Consider the following 10390-nt stretch of genomic DNA (forward strand, 5'->3'; position numbering starts at 1 on the left):
GCTCTAAAATTTGGAAACATGAAATTTCTGATTTGGTTTATTCACTTAAATAATTGAGGAAAACAAATCCAGAAAATTAAGTTGAGGATTTTAATTAATCAAAAGTGCATGATTTTATATTTTAGTGCCACCTTCGAACGTGGAATCGGAAGTTTTCGAGGACGTGCCACTGATAGAAGTGCAGTCACCATCATTTCCTCAAGATTATCCGCTCAATTACGTCCAAGAGACGGTGATAAAGAGCAGCCAATCAACAACTTACACCGTGTCTTTTAATTCCACGTTTGAAGTTACTAACGATCAACTTTCTGTAAGAATAATAAGAACAATTTCTTCAACTTTGCTTGCATGCATGTGTATGTTACGTCACAATTGCGTTTGTTGTTTCCAAGCAGACCTTTGCCGAGCTATTTTTAAATATTTTTCCCACCTCACAGTACACCTGAAGAAGCTTAAGCTTGCGCTTTCGAAAGCTCGTGTAGAAAATAATAAATAAAGTTAACTTTCAGAGTGCCAAACTATATCCTGCTTTTTAATGTTACTTCAAAATTTGTTTAACACGGTTCAGACAACATCAACTTCAACTTTGTTAGCTTAGTATAATGAACGTCGTTTTCTCAAACAATGACGCAGATAATATCGGATGAAGGAACGGAATTCGCTTATCTTTCAACAAACGAGGTTCCGGCCCCGTTCAACAAGTAGTTTTACAACGGCGACGGGATTTCAAATCACATTTGAAGCAAGTGAGCATAGTTATTTTTAAAATGTAAGATTTACAATTCTTGCTTAACCGTCTTTTTTTATAATATTTTGCCACAAGATCCGACAACTCCACCAGCAGCAACCGAACTTTTTTGCGGCAGTCAAGGACAGGTCAATATCAGGTAGTTTTGACGTTTAATGTTAAATTTTTAATGAATATATGTTGAGCAAAAAACATAACTGCATTTATAATTCTTGCTAAAATTTTGTTTCCTATTTTGACAAAAATTGACTTCTCTGCGTCATAACCATGCTGTTGGTGTTTTTAGTTTATCAAACCAAACTGCCAACGACTTGTGCGGAAATGATGATGGTTACGTCATCATCAGCGCAACTCCTGTTGACGATGTGAACTCAGTTGACCCCGAATGTAGAGCAGATGCGAGTGATCCAAAGTTCAACCTTGACCTGTCCAAATGTTCTATATTGAAGGTGATTTATTCGTCATCATTCATCCAATTCATTAAGAAAATTAAATCAAATTTTATTATGTCCTCAGTCTTTTTCTACTAAAAATTTTCTATGACGTACAACTTAGGTCATAGGCGACGTCATCAAAGCGCATTTTCCTCTGCGATGTCTTCCTAAATTGAACGAATCTGAACCGATCCAGCGCTACGTTGATGGATGCCTCAACCTGACGTGCGAGTACAACAGGACAGAACTGCTTGAAGCTGGAGCGATTGTTCCCGAGATCAAGTGAGTGTTCGACGTCTGTTGCAACATGTTGACGCTCGTTGCATTGAACAACTTTCAACAGGAAAGTGGCGCTGGATTCTGTTGAACAAGAAGGAAGATTCGGAGTTGAAATATACTTCACCAAAAATCAATCTTATTCTGATAAACTGGATGCGGGGGCTGAGGTCAAGGTTCCGGATCTCGTCTACACAAAAGTGGAACTGAGTACACCTGACGAAGCTCTGCATGTTCAGGTTTGAAACGATGTGCCCTGGAATTATCTAATTTCGATCCTTACAAATACTTTCCCTGAGACTGCCATTATACGTCAGTGATGACGTCATTTTATGATAATATTTTTAATTCAGTTAAAGGAATGTTGGGCGACACCAAGTGAAGACCCTGATGATGAAGGAACAAGATATGACATCATTAAAGACGGGTGACCAGGTTAATATGTAATAATAAGCCTTGTTACGCATTTCTTGATTTTTCTATTTTATTTTGAAAGTTTTCCAGCCAATAACCCATTTGAATCTGATGACGCAATTGAAATTGACCGGAACTACATGGAAGATTACGCTGCTTTCAATTTCAAGGCCTTTGTGTGGTCAAATAATTTAGAAGGAGCAATCTACGTTTATTGTCGCGTCACAATATGTCACGAGGATGTTGAATCTGGATGTCCAGCCGGGGTAAGCAGTGGTCGCTTGTAACGACGGATTCTTTTGTTTTTCCTTTGTTTGAAAATTCTAATTGCGTTTGTTCATGAAGTTTTTAATTTTCATGTCACAATCAGCCAAGTGGTAACTCGACGAAGAAACGTGACGTGGCATCACCTGATTCGCTCCTTGTTGCATCCGGACCTATCTTCATCAGCAAGAGCAAGAAGAAGAGTTGTGACGAGGTAACATCTCACGCAAAACTTTTTGTCTTATGCGACTTATTTGAGGAAAACTTTCAATTTATCTTTGTTACTTTTCTTTGTAGTCAAACGGTGGCTGCAGTGACGTGTGTGAGATGCGTAACGATGACGTCATATGTATGTGTTATGACAGAAGATCTCTCGCTAAAGATGGAGAAACATGTCAAGGTAAAGTCAAAACGATTTTTCCATTCTTTATACTGTATTGACGTCATTTATTACGTCAGATGTCGAGAAGTACGAAGTTGTAGCAGTTGGTGACGATTGGACATTCTTGGTTTACGTCATCGCTGCTTTCGTCATCGTGGTTGGATGCTTGTTTGTGTGGAGCAAGAAAGATGGAAAGAGCAAAGATGGCTTCCCAAGTCTTATTTGAAATCGATGAAATAAACAGAGACCGGGTCATGTCTACTTTAAACAGAAGAATTATTGTTGTGTGCTTTTGCAAAGGACTAATATTATCCTTAGTGACGTCATTTATGTAATCAAGTTTAATATCCGTGTCAACTGCTTCTTGAGGCAATCTGGCCCATGTGAAACAATTTTGTTTATTGCATCACACAAAACAATGCCTATGACGTAGTGATTTTCAACCTATGATCATAATATATGCGACATCAAGTTTCAACATAACTTCAGGTTTAACTTGTCCATGGCTTCACTTTCCCGTGAATAAATTCTGTATTGTATCGTTTGTTCGTGTAAGTCGGTGTCCTTTGTACTTTTGAGTCGTGTTGTCGTTGTAAGCTCAAAAGGAAAGCGCCTAAGTTCTTACAAGTTATAAGGCATCGTGGGGATTTAATACTAACCGAGCCACCGTGGCATAAACTACCACCGACATCTTATTCTCTCAGCGTGATTTAAACTCGATGAGTCTTCAATGTGATCTTGCTAACCAGTCTATTCAGTCTCTGCTCGTAAATGTCGTTCCGCGGCAAAAGTGTCCACTTCACTTAAAAGTTTAAATCACGGATGCGGTCGATTATAAACTCGGTAACCTGCCATTAGAGCTTGGATAAAGTAAGAAATTACTTATTATTCCTCGAAAACTTTTATTTATTACAATTTGTGCATTATTTTACTAACTTAGAAGTAGATTTAGCTCAAGTTCTAGCTACAAGCAAGCACAGTTTTATTGGCTCGACACAGTATAAAGTAGGAATTAGTACAAACTCCTACAAATTCAATTCTATTGAAGAAATTATAAAAAAATCTGTAAGAATATACAAGACAAGGCTATAAAAATAGATATCATATAATTATAAATATATGATGCGGTAGGAGTAGACGGAACGAGATGAAGATAATTCAATTTTTCAGTTCGTAATACTTTCCGCTCTTGGGATCAAAGTAGCAGTTGAGACAGGGATCGTACATCAGATCCAGCACCTCTTCTTCATCAGTTTCCGCTCCGTTTGAGCTTTTAATCGAAACCGAACTACTTCCATCAGACAACCCCATCGCATCTGACTCGTTCCCGCCGGACTCTACATCCGAATAACTCTCCTTCTTCTGTCAACAGGCACATTTAGCGCGTCGCTATGGCGTAGAGAAATGGTCTTTATGACGTCACACTTACCTGCTGAATCCTGGTGGAGGGAAGTATCACAGGCGAGCTGAGAAGGTTTGCCCAATCACGTGGGTTTGAATGGTCCAATAGCAAACCGTCGAGAGCTCGATTAGCTTGACTCGATGGATCATTTCGTTGCATCTCTGCTTCGTAGGCCTGAAATTTATTACATGTCTGTGATATGGGGGGTATGCAAGTAAATTTCAGACTTTATTGGTGGCAATAGGTGCACACCTGGGGTTGCATGGGCGGGGGATGATGATAGGTGCTCCAGCTTATCTCCAGATTATCATTGAAGTGATCCTGGTAATTCACCTTTTCCTCCATCATCCAGGGCCTCATCTTCCTCCATCCCTAGCTTCATATCAGCAAGGACCTGTGCTTCTAACGACTCGTTTCCTACCTAATCGAAAATTTTATCAAGTGAATGCAAACAAAACCTAACATAGCAAGTGTTCCTAACACTCACTTGAAAGCCATTCGATTCCAGAAATTTCATTACTGGGGAGATCTCCCTCACACTTCTACGACTAAGCAAGACATTGGTTTGACTCCCATCGAAGTTCTACGAAAGAAAATTGTCAATGCTTTAAAGTTTTTTAAGTGTATATGCCCAAGCTCCAGAATATTGAACAAACCTCAGATTGTGGAGGAGTCGTGTCGCTTTCTAGAAGATTCTTCCTTGAAATATTTGAAGTTCTGTCGTCACTTTGAGGTTCGTTGATTGAACTTTGGTCGAGAGTATCAACCGATGCAGTCAACGTTGCATCTGAACTTCTCAACGATATAATACTTCTATTGACAGGTGGCTTGGTCAAGATTTTATTTGGTCGGGCAGCATCCGTGTAACGAGTACTGTCATAAGCTGAAGATGAAGATAATCTGGATATGTCCGGCGACAGTGAAGATTGCGGCTGTATCAGTTGCTTTACATTCTTGTCAACCTCATTGAAGTCCCTGGACACTTTGAGCAGAGGATTTGAACTTCTTCTTGGACTGGGAGTCTTCCTGATGATTCGCTGGAGGATTTTTTTCTCATCATCAGTCGATGAATCTTCTTTAATCTCCTCTTTCTTTGATCCGGAATCTGTGCGAATGCGAGGAAGTGAGTGAGGATGAGATGTAAATCGGAAGACACTTTCCCCATCAACAGGGGAAAAGTGAAAGTGTTGAAAGTTTGACCAGGAAAAGCGTCAGACAAAATGGAGACGAGATCAAAGCATAGATTGACCCAACTATCTCGCTTAATCAAAGAAAGAGAAAGTTTGGCGTGCAGAGGAGTTGCTGAGATCTCGCGAACAGAAGTCAAAAGAACAACTCTGCGTTTGTTCCCGCCAACGTCTGTCCATCATCAACTCGATCGCGAAGTCTTTTGAAATTGGAACAAAGACTTGAGTAACAAGATATCTGCACAAAAATTTAGCACATTCTAAAAAACGAGGTAGGAATGGAAAGATTCATCCGCTCTCAGTGTGTAATACATTAGGCTTATTCATACATGAATAGGCTTACCATAATTTTGTGGCTTCAAAGCGGGACGTTTTCAAACAACCCAAACCCCTTAGCTGTGATTTTTTAACTTGACATTTTTCGGAATTATTACGTAGGCCTACATTTAAACCCACCCTAGCTGTCTTCATTGACAATATTGTCATCGAAAGTTCAAATGCTTGTTCTCTAAATATCGGTTTCAATTCGAAAAATAGGAAGAAATTGACGTTAACGATACAAAGATGGCTGCCTCTATTTCACCGGAAAAATCGTGCATTCAAAACGGCATTTTACCGGTTCTTTTTAATCTAAATTGAATGTTACAATGTAGTAACCTAATTACCTAAATCTACCTTTTAATGCAAATTTAACTTCAATTAAATCCTAAATAGCTAAAATCAAGTTTTTGCGTGTCTATTCTCCTAACCTAAGGGCCTATCATTAACAAAATGTTAGGGTTTTTTTTCCGATGAAGTAGTCACTCTGTACAAAAATTAGAACTTTCATGTAGCATGAAAATTAGCTTAGCTCCAGTGACTCAAATTGTGACGTCATCTGGTAGTGTACTTGCATATTAGCCCAACATAATCTGTAGCTATACAAAGATTATGATACATAGCCTAAGATCTTTGTAAACAGACAAAGCTTAGGCCTATGATGGCTTTCATGGAATAATAGAAAAAATAAAAGCAAAACATATAAAATACGGTGCAGGCCGCCAGAGCAACAAAAACCAACGGCCAGTGTTCAGACGTTTCAAAGTAAAATAAACAATTTGCAACTTGTTTTGCCTAACCGTACTTTCCTGTTGACTGCATCATCCACTACAGCCTTGCCGCAAAAGGTTATTGGTTAAGATAATTATATTACTACTGTAGTAACAAACAAAACGCAAATTAGTATTTCTGTAACATGTCGCCTACATTTAAAGCCTTAGCTTAGGGCCTAGGTAGGTAGGAAGATGCTCCGAGAGCGTGGACGACACTTTATCCTACGAGTAATCACTACTGGTTATTAATACGTCATCTGCGGTTATCAACTAAATGATATTTTGTTAACTTAGGTACCATTTAGTTGTTGATATCATTGAAAAGTTCTGGTGAGTTGTTAAAGTGCTGAACTACGCAGCACGAACACGTTATACCTCGAAGTCCATTGCCCTGTGGAGAAGCCGCCAGTGGTCATCATTTCCAACCACGGCCACAGTCTCACCGACTTCGGCCAAGTCAGCATCGGACAGAATGACGTCAAACCAATCAGCGTCCAAAACATATCCGACCACCCCGTGGAGGTTATCCTAAGTTTCAACTTCTCTGTTGTGCCGGTTGTGTTCATGATGCGCAATATACGAGAGTGATTGTTTGATGATTATACACTGCTTGATTGCAGTTGCATGGAATGTCATAGAATGTCCAAGTTAACTTTCTATGAAAGAATTGTTTTTGTTCCTTTCCAAGAATTTTGAAGCTGTGTGTTTGATTATTACTGTATTTTACGGACCATAAGGCGCAACTTAAATCCATTTTTTTCCTCATAAATTGATCGTGCGCCTTATAAGCCGGTGCGCCTAATGTATGGATCAAGTAGTGCTTTATTGCCTTGTACCGATACCGAAACCAGTACCGATACAGTACTATTATTATATAAATAAACCACCGTCTTACACAATAAACCAGGGGCGGGCAACATACGGCCCGAACGGGATTTTGAGCGGCCCGCAGACAGTTTCCGGTCTTACATGATAATGTGGCCTGTGGCCACACTCTGCCGCAATCCCTCACTACTTGCTTACTACGTAAAATACAGTGATTGTTAGTTATTCTTTAAGAAGAAGTGTAACAATCTGAATGGTGATGTCACATAAAGATAAAATAGGAATTGATGACACATAATTAACGGCTGAGGAGGCATGTGTTATGCGAGTTGTGAGTGGAATTATGGCAAAGCTGTGGGACAAGTTGAGCGGTATTTATAGAAAGCCTTGGTTAAACGAATAAGCTTCAGCAGCTATTGAAATACATTATTCGTTAATAAATTCATTAAATACTGTTTATGGTCTCTATGCTTAAAACTTAAAGTTTACATTAAATACGATTTATTCCTTGCATAGGTGGATAAATACACGATTAATGTATCGATTCAGGAAACCGGCCCGCCAAGTACTTCATTTTCTCATATCAGGCCCGCCGACCGAAGAAGTTGCCCACCGACCGAAGAAGTTGCCCGCCCCTGACTTATTAATATGTTTCGGGCCGGACGATTTCGAATGGCGGGCCGGCCGCCATGCGAAATCGTCGACTTTATGATACAAATATAAAATATAAATCGTCAACTTTATGCTATATACATCACAATTCATTAATGCACACCATTACAAAGACCGCACATCACAATGGCTTATTGTCTCCATGTTTGAGAAACACGCAATTAAGAACCGAGGCTTAAAATGACACCGAGGCTTAAGATGTTACACCTACAATATAATTCATCAGTGTGATATCATAAATCTTGCTTGAAGCTATTGTCAAAGTTTGTCGTTCGATCAACTATCGTTCGATTATCTGTCGGTTCGATTAATTGTCGTTCGATAAAGTGTCGTAGTACCGAGCTTATCACCTGCAGTTATGACGTCATACACGTCTTTTGTCTTGAGTAAGAAAGCAAGTTTGATTTTCAAGAGTAGTTTGTCACTTATTCTGTTAAATTTAAGTAGAAAGAAAATATTGTAAGTCGTGAACAAGCCAGATTATTTTCTTCCTAAAAATGTCTGATGAACTAAAACATTTTTTCTCTCACATGGATACGAAAACATAAGACAAGCAGTTCCTTCCAGTGAATAGGTATGGAGCCTAGCCTAGTAAGATTCGTCGACCACAGGGCTTTTGTCAGGCATTGCTTTTTGCAAAAACTTAATAATTCGTATTGTTTTAGAAAGACCAACTAACTGACAAAATAAGCTGCAGACATAATCAATCAAATTCCAGAAATAGTGATTAGCTGGTAAGTTACTTTTTTCTTTACATTTTATTATAATCAAAATATATAAAAAAAAACGTAAAAAAATATTTCTCACCGATTCATTTTACTTTGGTTTACGGAAGGTTTATTTTTGAGAATCGTCAACTTAAGCATCTGTATTTGCAGTCAGAAATAACCACCAAGTTCAAATAAACGTAGTCTTATAAGAAAAGCAAGCTTTATCGAAATATAGTTTTTGGTGAAACTGGTTGTCATAAAGGTTTGGTGACACTTAATCACGCGACACATAATCACTAGGACATTTAATCACGCGACATTTAATCACACATTTACAGTATCGGCTACCGTACACACTAGGTAACAATGTCATGCATGGGAAATGTAAGCAACTGCACGAACATAAACTAAAATCTCGCTTGACAGATAACGGTCAACTGTGTTTTGCACGCGCAGTTTCAGTGCCTTGTACCGCATTGGAATAGAAGGTTGAGTACCAGCAATTCCTTGCAGAAACGTTGCACGTTGCATTTGAATGTCTTTTTCAATTCCCTGTATGAAAAAGTCCACAATGTCGGGTGGTGGCATTGAAAAAGCACTTGGAGACCAAAATGCCAACCTTAGACTGCATTTGTGGTTCTTGCAATGCAACCTGCCCCAGCTTCGTAATGATTCCAACTTTCGATTGGAAAGATGGCTGAGCCGTAATTTTCACCACGTCCCGGACGTCGTCTGCCTCTGATATATGTGTGTTCGAAATACGAAAGCAGCTCAGGCATCTTCTCGTGATCGGGCATGCTATCAGCTAAGATCAGAAATGACTCGACTACGTCAGAGGAAGGGACCATGGCTAAGGCTGGTAAACACCGAACAGCTGTTCTTAATTCGTCATCAGACTCGTAGTCACATTTCATGCCAATTTCATTAACTTTGCGCAGGACGCTTTGCGTAAGATGAAAATAACAACTCCTAACATTTGCTGTAGGAAATGCTGTGCGGAAAGCACTTACTGCGGCAGTCTCAAAATCGAGCAAAACGCATTCCGGTGCAGCAGTGGGGATCATTGTTTTAATTGCGTCAAGGATGCGATCGTTTGTGTTTGTGCTCGCAAGTGATTATGTGTCGCGTGATTAAATGTCGCGTGATTAAGTATCCAAGTCGCGTGATTAAATGTCCTAGTGATTATGTGTCGCGTGATTAAGTGTCCTAGTGATTATGTGTCGGTGATTAAGTGTCGCGTGATTAAGTTTCGGTACACCGTCATAAACAAGTGTAAATGTTTATTTGCAAATTATCAATAGCAAATTATCTCAGCAATAAATTCGTTCACGTAAATGTCACAAAAAGGTTTCACAAATAAAAATGTTGACGTGGACGTTGTAAGGATCACCTCGTGTGAAAATGTTGCAATTTCGAATGGAAACCCTGCTCTATTTCTTTGTCTGGTCGATGCTAGTAGTAGATTCACAAAAAGGATAAAGACACGATAAAACCAGTGACCAATTATGAAGACCATTCATTCATTCAGATTACGGTCACACAGACTTACACAAAAATTCAAACTCGACTTGGACTTGTAATGTGAAATGAATCTGTAACTTGTAATGAATCTGTGTAATGCATCTAACTACAGCATACGATTTGCTCACACGAGTCGAACCCAAAAATTTCAGTGAGAATCACTGCACATCGTTGTAGGTGATGCTGGGCCATTAATTAATTATATTAATCAAGCAAGGTTGCTTCTGGATTATTTAATCCATCAGAGATGTTTAAGTCTAAAATGACAATTTAATGAGACGTCCACCATGAATATGCTGTACTACAAATGATAACGAAACCAAATTAACGAAACCAACGCAGCAGGAGAGTCTTTATCCTGGAACTGAGGAAAGTCTTTGCGCAACTAGAACTCGGCGATGATTCCTCATCGCTCGAGCCCCAGTTACCGAGAAAGTTTTGATTGTCGCACGTTTTGCATTTGG

The 10390-nt window shown here is 39.2% G+C and overlaps 1 protein-coding gene and 1 pseudogene across 1 annotated transcript; one reads left to right on the top strand and one right to left on the bottom strand.

The window, feature by feature from the left end:
- Positions 1-624: 624 nt before the first annotated feature.
- Positions 625-3061, top strand: LOC143453074 (alpha-tectorin-like). Its single transcript, XM_076954224.1, has 10 exons — positions 625-681; positions 775-887; positions 1035-1197; positions 1304-1464; positions 1526-1697; positions 1812-1885; positions 1955-2138; positions 2243-2350; positions 2434-2536; positions 2596-3061. Exons 1-10 carry the CDS (start codon positions 625-627, stop codon positions 2742-2744), a joined length of 1284 nt encoding a protein of 427 aa, XP_076810339.1. The 3' UTR covers positions 2745-3061.
- Positions 3062-3649: 588 nt separating this feature from the next.
- LOC143453075 (protein CFAP20DC-like) lies at positions 3650-6764 on the bottom strand (annotated as a pseudogene).
- Positions 6765-10390: the final 3626 nt, after the last annotated feature.

Source organism: Clavelina lepadiformis, chromosome 4 (genome assembly GCF_947623445.1).
Source record: "Clavelina lepadiformis chromosome 4, kaClaLepa1.1, whole genome shotgun sequence".
NCBI lineage: Eukaryota > Metazoa > Chordata > Ascidiacea > Aplousobranchia > Clavelinidae > Clavelina > Clavelina lepadiformis.